Genomic DNA, 10,082 nt, shown 5'->3' with positions numbered 1-10,082 from the left:
AGCCACGCTTACCTCGACCAAGCCCTCGTCATCAGAGGCGCGGCTACAGTAAGCAGCCGCGGACAAGACCCTAGGCGGTGGGGCCGGCCTGTCGACTGAGGAGCCGGCAGCTGGCGGGACCCACCAGCCGGCGGGACCCAGCAGCCGGCGGAGAAGCCGGCGGGCATAGACACTGACGGCTGGGGCCAGTTCCCAGTCGGATTACCATTGTACCCCCGGGGGGTAGGCCTATATAAACCCCCGGAGCACCCATGCAAAGGGTTGGCTTCCAAGCATGGTTCGATCCCTGAGAACACACACACCATAGATAGAGAGAAGCAACAGCTAGCCTTGTTCTCCTTCTCCCTTGATCCCAACAGCTCTAGGAGCGATTGTAGCTACCCTTTATCGATCTAGTGATCATGCGGAGACCCCGCAGAGCAGGACTAGGGGTGTTATCTCCTTGGAGAGCCCCGAACCTGGGTAAGATTCGCCGGCGTGCATGTCTTCGCCTCATCCCGTTTCCAGGCACCGGCGACGTTTTATTGGCTCCCACAATGATAAGCCATCCCTTGGCATATGTCACACCAACCACCCGACAGCATGTCCGAAGAGGCGGCACGCGTCTCCGGGGTGTGGCCCCCCTCACGGACGGCGATGAGACGGTAGTAGACGTTCTGCAGTAACGATGCGGCGTGAATATTATTAAATACTCGGAGCGCAATAAAATCATGAGTTTTTTACACGACGTGGGCACATGTGCTATAGGACTGATGGTAATTTTCATAATTTTTGGTGATGGAGAAGTATCTGAACACTTCCCTCTACGCGGATTGCTCTCCGAGTGTCTACGACTGTGGCCGGCGCCTCCGGGGGATAGCATGCCGCCAAATCTTGCGTAGGCGGCCTCTCACAAGTCTGGAAGTGTTGTGGCGGTTGCAAACGCCCGACACGCGTCTCCGGGGTGTGGCCCCCCTCACGAACGGCGCCGCCGCCGGCACCTGGAGGTGGGAAACGGACGCGCCGGGTCTACACGGAGGGGATCTTGCTGTGGCTTTGGCCCGGATGTTGCTCCAAAGTGTTCCTATGGTCTGACCTAACACAACCGGGTGGAGAGGTCCACTGGTCAAAGCCCGTCCGTGCAAAGTCAAAGGGCTAGATCCCGTGGTCAAACGCTACAGGGTTAGGCGGGACGGGGGCCCTGGGGGGTAGCAATGCCACCGGAGCGTCGCACCGGGACCTCATACATGCGGGGTGGTGTGGTGGCACGTCCGAAGAGGCGGCACGCGTCTCCGGGGTGTGGCCCCCCTCACGGACGGCGATGACACGGTAGTAGACGTTCTGCGGTAACGATGCGGCGTGAATATTATTAAATACTCGGAGCGCGATAAAATCATGAGTTTTTTACACGACGTGGGCACATGTGCTATAGGGCTGATGGTAATTTTTCATAATTTTTGGTGATGGAGAAGTATCTGAACACTTCCCTCTACGCGGATTGCTCTCCGCGTGTCTACGACTGGGGCCGGCGGCCTCCGGGGGATAGCATGCCGCCAAATCTTGCGTAGGCGGCCTCTCACAAGTCTGGAAGTGTTGTGGCGGTTGCAAACGCCCGGCACGCGTCTCCGGGGTGTGGCCCCTCTCACGAACGGCGCCGCCGCCGGCACCTGGAGGTGGGAAACGAACACGTCGGGTCTACACGGAGGGGATCTTGCTGTGGCTTTGGCCCGGATATTGCTCCAAAGTGTTCCTATGGGCTGACCTAACACAACCGGGTGGAGAGTTCCACTGGTCAAAACCCGTTCGTGCAAAGTCAAAGGGCTAGATCCCGTGGTCAAACACTATAAGGTTAGGCGGGACGGGGGCCCTGGGGGTAGCAATGCCACCGGAGCGTCGCACCGGGACCTCATACATGCGGGGTGGTGTGGTGGCATGTCCGAAGAGGCGGCACGCGTCTCCGGGGTTTGGCCCCCTCCAAGTGACGGCGGCACTGCCTTGCGTGGAGGGGGGGCCACACCGCGGAGCCCCAAGACGGGCGTCTACGCATGCCTGAACACTTTCATATATGCATCGGGACCCGTGCGATGTTTCGGTGACATAGCTACACCCCGAATCCCCCCACTAACCAGATTCCCTCCGTGTCGACCGTTTCCCCCACCCCTCCGTGACACGGCGACAGCGACGTTCGTAACGGGGGGCAATCGATATACCATCGGGGTATTTTTTAGATAAGGCATAATTATCTTATGGAAAAACAAAAAAATAATATAAAGTAAAAATAAAAATAAATTAAATATATGCCGACGGCTAGCTGCGCAAACGGAGGTGCAGTCCCACGGATCGATGACGTGGCATCGCACACAGATCGATGATGTGGCAGAGGGGCATGGGCCAGGCCTATGCCGACGGCTATACCGTAGGCATACCTCTGCCATAGATAGTATAAAGTAAAATAAAAAATAAAACTAAATAAACATATGCCGACGGCAAGGCTGCGCACACGGAGGTGCAGTCCCATGGATCGATGACGTGGCATCGCGCACAGATCGATGGCGTGGCAGAGGGGCATGGGCCAGGCCTATGCCGTAGGCATATCTCTGCCGTAGATATGCCGACGACCGCCGTTACCTCCCGTCGGCGTAGTTTCAACGCCGTCAAACGGTCAGCGCTGACCGGGTAGGTGGGCCTGGGCTATGCCGACGGCCTAGCCTATGCCGACGGGCCCCGTAGGCGTATCTCGAGCGGTCCCGACGGCCTCGTCTATGCCGACGGAGATAGACATATGCCGACGGCTTTTCTACGCCTACGGCCTGCCCTAGGCCGTCGGGATAGGTCTATCTATGCCGACGGGGGCCGTCGGCATAGATGAGGCCGTCGACGTAAGTAGTTATTCTGGTAGTGCTACCACTATGTGTGGCTTGGACTTCCAGGAATTATCCAAGGTCCAGAGCCTGCCACTCGGACCTGAGAGCCTCATGGACAAGGTCTCATAGGAGGAGGGCAACAGGACATGAGAAGAAAATATGGGTCCCGGACTCTGGGACACCACACTGAGGGCATAACCCATCGTCAGGGCCGTGTTGCTTCGTCACCTGCGTCCACAAGGGGGAGGTGATCGCACATAAGCTACCAAACGAAGATCTTGGCCTTCGAGGGAGCGACGTTTTCCACAAAGGAATGATTCACACCAGATCAGAGCCCGGCCTAGTGCTACAATATGATGAGCAAACAGAGAAGAGTCATGATGGGGCATGGGGCCAAGAAGCCATGCCAGGTGAGTGGATGATGACCTGCAAATGAACATGATACAGTCATAGCTAGGGGTGCAGAGCGGCGCCTGATCCGCCCCGCTTCGTAGGCAAAATTGGTTTAGGTTAGTTATGATTGCCCCACTCAGATTTAGTTCAATTTGAACTAATCTTCTATTTATGTGGGACTATGCGGGACGCCCTCTTGCATCCCTAGTCATAGCCTTGTCAAAGTAAGAGTATTAATCCCATGAGAGACTCCCACGAGTCTAGGGTTTCCCCACCTTCCCCCGGTGCCGTCGATGATCTGCCTTGTCTTTTGTCGCCATAGGGCCATGGAGGCATGGTGGATCTCTGCCATTGCCGGTGGGTGGGCTCCTGCTTTGTTTTAGGGTGTTTTTAGTCTGTTTAGTGTTTGTGTCATGCTCAGGAAGGCGAGACGGCGACAATTATCTGAAAATGATATAAGGTTCTCCCAACCTAGCCCCCCATTTTGGCAGTGCGTCTTGCGTCGTCGCTGAGCATGTGGAGGCGCGTCTCCGACGCATCTCGCAGGATTCGGCCGGCATTTGTCTTCGGCCTGCAGTTGTTACTTACAGAGTTTCTTTGTAATGCCATAATATTTGATGAATACATTGAAGTTTTTTTTATTTTTTTAAATGTTCATATGTTTCTACTGACGAGGCTTCCACACGAAAAGAAAAGTACAGTAGTATAATAGCCGCGTGCCGCTCCCAACACAAGGGAAGGGCATCTCCCCGAGCGCCCGCGCCCACAACCTGCTCGTCCAGAAGAGAACGCCGGCAGGCTGGCCGACCACCCCGCCATGCCCCACGCCCTCGAGCAAGTGTCCGCGTGGGGGCTCTCCTTACCGAGCAGGCGTTCGCGTTCCTGGAGGCCGCGGCGAGTTCGAGCGTGGATCACACGGTGAGGGCGACCCTGAGGACGTTGGACGGTGCCGGCAGCCTGTGCCTCTCGCTGGTCCAGGGCTCCAGGCATTGGCCTAGATCCGCGAGTTCGACACGGCCGTGTTTGTGATCGAGGAGGGTCAGCTACTAAAACGTCATGATGGCGGCCAAGGGCAAGGCCGGCGACTTCGAGGGCGCCCGCCAGGTGTTCGACGAAATGTGGAAGGGGAGCTACTACCCCAATGCCAACTCCTGGACTACCTCATCTGGAGCCTACTCAAGAACAGCAGAGCCACCGAAGCGTGCGACCTCGTAGTGGCCATGGAGAGGTCTGAATTCTGAACCTGATGACATCCAGAAATCACTGATGTATGAGATCATAAGATGATCACGTACCACGCCTGTAAAGCAGGGAAGATGGATTCGGCAAGAGATTCTCGATCAGATGTTCCGGGAAAAGCTGACGCCAAGGATTACAATCCACACATCAAGGGGTATGTCTATACCGGGAGAATCGAAGATGCCTGGGAGTATCTCAGGGCTATGAGCATCAGGGACACACGCCCCACAAACAAGAACTACAGCCTGCTCACATGTTGTTGCGCAAGTCTGGCAGGGTCATCGAAGCGGGAAGTGTCCTGCATGAGTTGATGGGAATGGGCCTCACGCCTGATCATTCTGCTTATATTAGAGTTTCCGAAGATTTGCACAAGATGGGAAGGGGAGATCTATCTGCTGAATTGAAGTCCTTGTTTCAGAAATTCATTGGGAAATCAGGTTTGGAACACTGATTTGTTTTTGAACTTTTATATGTCGAGTCACCTAGTTGAGTGAAAATTGTTTGTCCATATACGATATGCATGTGCCATTATGCTCTTCATTCCTCTCCACCCCGTGTATAAGTAGATATCTTTGCTCTAAATCGAAAGGACACATTCCCTACTTTGTATAGATAAAAACATACATTAGCAGAGCAAATGGACAAAGCCATTTGACATGGATGTATTAGCTGCCTCTGAAATGACTCAAACTGGATTCAGAAAGGAGAAAAACATAAAAACAGTACATTACTATTCTTCTTTACATGAACTTCTGTTGCTTGCTACTATCCTGCCAATTCTTTGCTTCATCAGACATGCATGTGTCTGAGGCCACATGCTTTATTCTAAGGATCTCAGTAGAAACTTGTGCCATACCCGGCCGCTCTTTGGGTGATGTCATGGAGCAAGAGAGGCCTATTCTTAAAAGTGGAACTACGCAATTCTCCATCATGTCAGTTGCATTGCTTCTATCTTGTAGCATTGTGGGGTCAACAACCTCATGAATATTCTTTGTAAATGCTCTATCAACAAATTCATGAAGGCTTATGCAATCGTTGAATTTTTCATCAGTTGGACTACACCCTGTTATCAGTTGTAACAGAAGCACTCCGAAGCTATAGACATCACCCTTGGTTGATATCCCTTCGCTCATTCCATACTCTGTATTTACATGTAAAAAACATAAGAAAATTAGAGAACTATCATCATCTGTACAACTCCATAAGGAAAAAACAGAATCAATATCTTGCAAATAAGCTTATCTCACCTGGTGGGATGTATCCTATGGATCCTTTTAAGCGGCTGAAACTTGCTGAACTATCTTGGTGTGCATTTCCTGTGCTGAACAAGAATCTTGCTAGGCCAAAATCGATGACGTGCGCAGCCATGTCAAGACCCAGAAGTATATTGCTTGGCTTCAAGTCGCAGTGTATAACTGGAGGTGCACACTGATTGTGAAGGTAATCCAAAGCAACTGCCACATCCAAGGCTATGTTAGTCCTTTGGCTTAAACTCAGAATATTCTTTTCGCCATCTTCAGGGTCTTTTAGATGCAGCCACATTTCTAGGTTCCCATTTGGCATGTATGGGAACACTAGGGCCTTGAAATCTGCCCCGGTATGATCCACAGAAGAGCATGAGGTAATGATTTTTACAAGATTCCGATGGCGAACATTTCTTAGGGCTTCACACTCTGCTATGAAGCTCCTATCTGCCCCATTAATGTCAAGGTCAAAAATCTTGATGGCAACTTGATCTGCTTGAAACTGCAGACTTCCCTTATAAACCCTTCCAAATGATCCATAACCAATTAAGTTTGCAGAAGAAAACCTATCAGTTGCCCTTAGCAAGTCTTCATATGATATCTGCTCAAATGATATCTTCTGTATTTTCTTTATGTGCTCATTGTGATGTTGCAAATGGGGAGTTTCTTGCATCCTTTTCCTCCAATAAATTGTTACAATACAAGAGAGAAGGATTGCAGTGGCAGCAACAATTGGCAATAGAATCACCAGGACCAGAACCAGTAGCTTCTGCTTTCTTTTGCTGTCAGCCAGTGCCATACAAAGAGACATACCTCTCGTTGGGATGATTGTACAAAGATGATCATTTCCTTCGATTGAGACTGCACCAGCGATGTCAAAAACACCTCCGGTCGGAACTGCTCCATCAAAATGGTTGAAGGATAAATTCAGGTCTTGAAGTGATTTCAAGGATTTGAGGAACTCCGGTACTTTTCCAGACAAATTGTTCCCAGAAATATCCATGTGTTTTATGCTGACTAAGCTGGCTAATGTTTGCGGAATCCTTCCTGCAAGTAAGTTGTTTTGTATCTCAAGATACTCCAGGTCAACACACTGGCCGAGAGTTGATGGGATGTTGCCAGTCAACCTGTTATTTGACATGTTGATTTTCTTCAGATGAAGGAGACTTCCTACTTCATCTGGCATTCCTCCAGACAAGTAGTTGTTTGACAAGTCCAGCTCTATAGAAAGCGTAGAGATTGTCAAGATTTTACTTGGTATACGCCCATCTAGTGAGTTGTGAGCAAGGTTGAGTATGGTGAGTTGAGTGCATCGTGCTATACTTGCAGGTATTCTTCCACTGAAGCTGTTATGATCCAATTCCAGCATACTCAGCTGGACAAGATTGCCAACAGTATCTGGAATCTGGCCTGAAAGCCTGTTATGCGCAACGGATAGCTCGACCAATTTGTACAATTTCCCAATTGTTGGTGGTATATTACCAGTGAAAAAATTGTAATCCATGTACAATGTACTGAGGCTCTTAAGGTTGCCAATCTCCGGTGGTATAGGTCCAGAAATTTGGTTGCTATTCAGCCACAAGGAGTCAAGACTATTTGAAAGATTTCCAATAGAACTTGGCAATTTCCCATTAAGATTGTTTCCATCCAGGGCCAGCATGTACAATCTGGAGCAGTTAGATAGTGAAGAGACAAATCCCCAATCATCTGCTTCTAGCTTGTTGGATGCCAAATCGAGACGCTCCAAATTTGGCAATGAACCGAAGAATGGTATGGATCCAATAAATCTATTACTATCAAGGAGAAGCCAGCATAGGCGGTAAGCTTTGAGAAGAGAGGCTGGAATTGGTCCATCAAAATTGTTCCCTGTGAGTATTAAGTACTCAATATTATGGAGGGTGTAGCCGATGTCGAAGGGTAATCTTCCGACAAGTGAGTTGTCGAATGCGGCGAGACTTTTCAGGGATGACATGTTGAAGATAGACGGTGGAACCGGTCCAGATAAGTTGTTTGCACTCAAGATCAATTTCTCTAATGTTGGAATATAACCTAAGCTCTCCGGGATGCTCCCAACTAAATGATTGTTTGTGAGATGAAGATGAAGTAGGGAGGAAAGGTTCCCTAGTGAGAAAGGTATTCTTCCTGAAAGATTGTTTTCCCCTAAATAGAGATGCTTAAGAGGGGAAGAGGTGACAGTAACAGAAGGTATGGAACCAACAAAATTGTTTCTTGTGAGGCAAATGGCACCTAGTGACAAAGTGTTGAGGAGAGCCTTTGGGAGTTCTCCAGTAAGACTATTGCTCATGAGCCTAAGTACTTGAAGAGATGAACTATTTGCCAAGGACTCCGGGATGACCCCTCCAAGAGCATTGATCCCGAGATCGACATACATAAGATGACGACTGCTTCCCAAAGACAACGGTATGGTGCCAGTAAGTGTATTTTTGGCGAGAACTAGTATGCGCAGGTCAGGAAGGTCTCCAAAAGCAGGAGGAATGCTCCCTTGGAGCTTGTTGTTTGCAAGGTTAATCTCTTGAAGGCGCTTGCATTGGCTAAGGCTATGTGGGATCTCTCCATGGAGGGAATTGTTCCACAAGCCCAGAATTTGGAGCTGGGAACATGCAGAGAGTTCAGGTGGGATGTTACCTTCCAAACTGTTCATGCTGAGGTTGAGGTTGGTGAGTCGGCCCAGGAGGCCAAGCTCGGACGGCACACCGCCACCAAAGCTATTGTTGGACAGCTGGAGCTTTGCCAGCCAAGTGAGGTTGGCGATGCAAGGTGCTATGGTGCCTGAGATGCCTTGGGATTCAAGGTCCAGCGCAACGACATGCCGGGGGGAAGTCACGCTGCACGTGATCCCGTGCCAGTCGCAGAACTCCATGGATGTGTTGCTCCATGAAGGTAGAACTCCGGCGGGTGCCGAGAGCCGTGATTTGAAGCACAGGAGGGCTTCTCTATCACTCGGCGTTTCATCGCAGATGCCTAATAATGGTAGGCTGCAAGAGAACCCCAGGAGAAGGCAGAGAAACCAAACGAGACCTGGAAACAACAAAGTTGCCATTACTCTGCTATCAGCCGGGATGAATGGAAGCTCTCGCTTTGCCAGAGGATGTTTGATAGCTCACCCACTTTAAATAGAAGGCTGGCATCTTTGCTTGGAAAGTGGCGATCGAGGAAGGAATGACCTAGCTACCCAAGTCAATATGTGCAATATGTTCTGGTACGCAACACTATAACCGAATGCGTGATGACACTGATGATGCTGGCACACACACACTCAGCCAAGTGACGAACGATAGAAAGATAATATTTTGCAGTAATGTGGACTCATAGACAACACCTAGCTTAGGGTAACCATATAATTGACTGACTACTCGTGCTGGAAGCAAGACAAATGAACTGGTTGATATTAATGAGGCGAGAAGCAGCCTCCTCACAGGAGAGAGAGCAAAGTTTCAAAGGTGGGGATGCAGCTGCTCAAGTACATCCCCCGGTGCGTCCCAGGACTCCAAGGCCGAAGAGAATGGCTCGACACGACCCAAGAGAAAGACCAAGCCCAATCGCGGTTTTGATCCAGCTGCTCAAGTAGCCAGAGACGCTTCGGCCGTCGAGCAGCCTCCACCAGCTCCAGGTTCGCACGGCTACTTCTCTACTTCGCATGCACCCATTCAGTAATTAATTACACACATCTTGCTTCCCATACCGCTAACATATATACTCCGCGGCATTTGCCGTTTCAGATAGACCTCGTCCTGATGGTTCAGGGGGCACATTTCAGCTCAACCTGGCCAACAACACGGTTGACAGAAACCAGATGACTACAAGTTCCAACAGGGTTCATACGGATTGTGTTTCCAACCGGAAGCATGGGCGTCATAACCCTCCCTGCGGAAAAAGCTATTCTCCGCACGGAACTGTCACATCCCCCGGTGCGTCCCAGGACTCCAAGGCCGAAAAGAATGGCTCGACACGACCCAAGAGAAAGACCAAGCCCAATCGCGGTTTTGATCCAGCTGCTCAAGTAGCCAGAGACGCTTCGGCCGTCGAGCAGCCTCCACCAGCTCCAGGTTCGCACGGCTACTTCTCTACTTCGCATGCACCCATTCAGTAATTAATTACACACATCTTGCTTCCCATATCCGCTAACATATATACTCCGCGGCATTTGCCGTTTCAGATAGACCTCGTCCTGATGGTTCAGGGGGCACATTTCAGCTCAACCTGGCCAACAACACGGTTGACAGAAACCAGATGACTACAAGTTCCAACAGGGTTCATACGGATTGTGTTTCCAACCGGAAGCATGGGCGTCATAACCCTCCCTGCGGAAAAAGCTATTCTCCGCACGGAACTGTCACATCCC

At 50.5% G+C, this 10,082-nt stretch overlaps 1 protein-coding gene and 1 pseudogene across 1 annotated transcript; one reads left to right on the top strand and one right to left on the bottom strand.

Moving 5' to 3' along the window:
• Positions 1 to 2,819: 2,819 nt before the first annotated feature.
• Positions 2,820 to 5,193, top strand: LOC123097158 (uncharacterized; annotated as a pseudogene).
• A 4-nt stretch (positions 5,194 to 5,197) lies between these two features.
• LOC123100589 (receptor kinase-like protein Xa21) lies at positions 5,198 to 8,600 on the bottom strand. The gene is made up of 2 exons (XM_044522495.1): positions 5,723 to 8,600; positions 5,198 to 5,616 (listed from the first exon to the last, which is right to left on the bottom strand). The coding sequence occupies exons 1-2, from the start codon at positions 8,598 to 8,600 to the stop codon at positions 5,216 to 5,218; spliced, it is 3,279 nt and encodes a 1,092-aa protein (XP_044378430.1). The 3' UTR covers positions 5,198 to 5,215.
• Between the last annotated feature and the right edge of the window lie 1,482 nt (positions 8,601 to 10,082).

The sequence above is a fragment of the Triticum aestivum genome, chromosome 4D (assembly GCF_018294505.1).
Source record: "Triticum aestivum cultivar Chinese Spring chromosome 4D, IWGSC CS RefSeq v2.1, whole genome shotgun sequence".
Taxonomy (NCBI): Eukaryota; Viridiplantae; Streptophyta; class Magnoliopsida; order Poales; family Poaceae; genus Triticum; species Triticum aestivum.
Note: the sequence above shows the minus strand (reverse complement) of the source record. Positions and strands in the feature narration are given on the sequence as shown.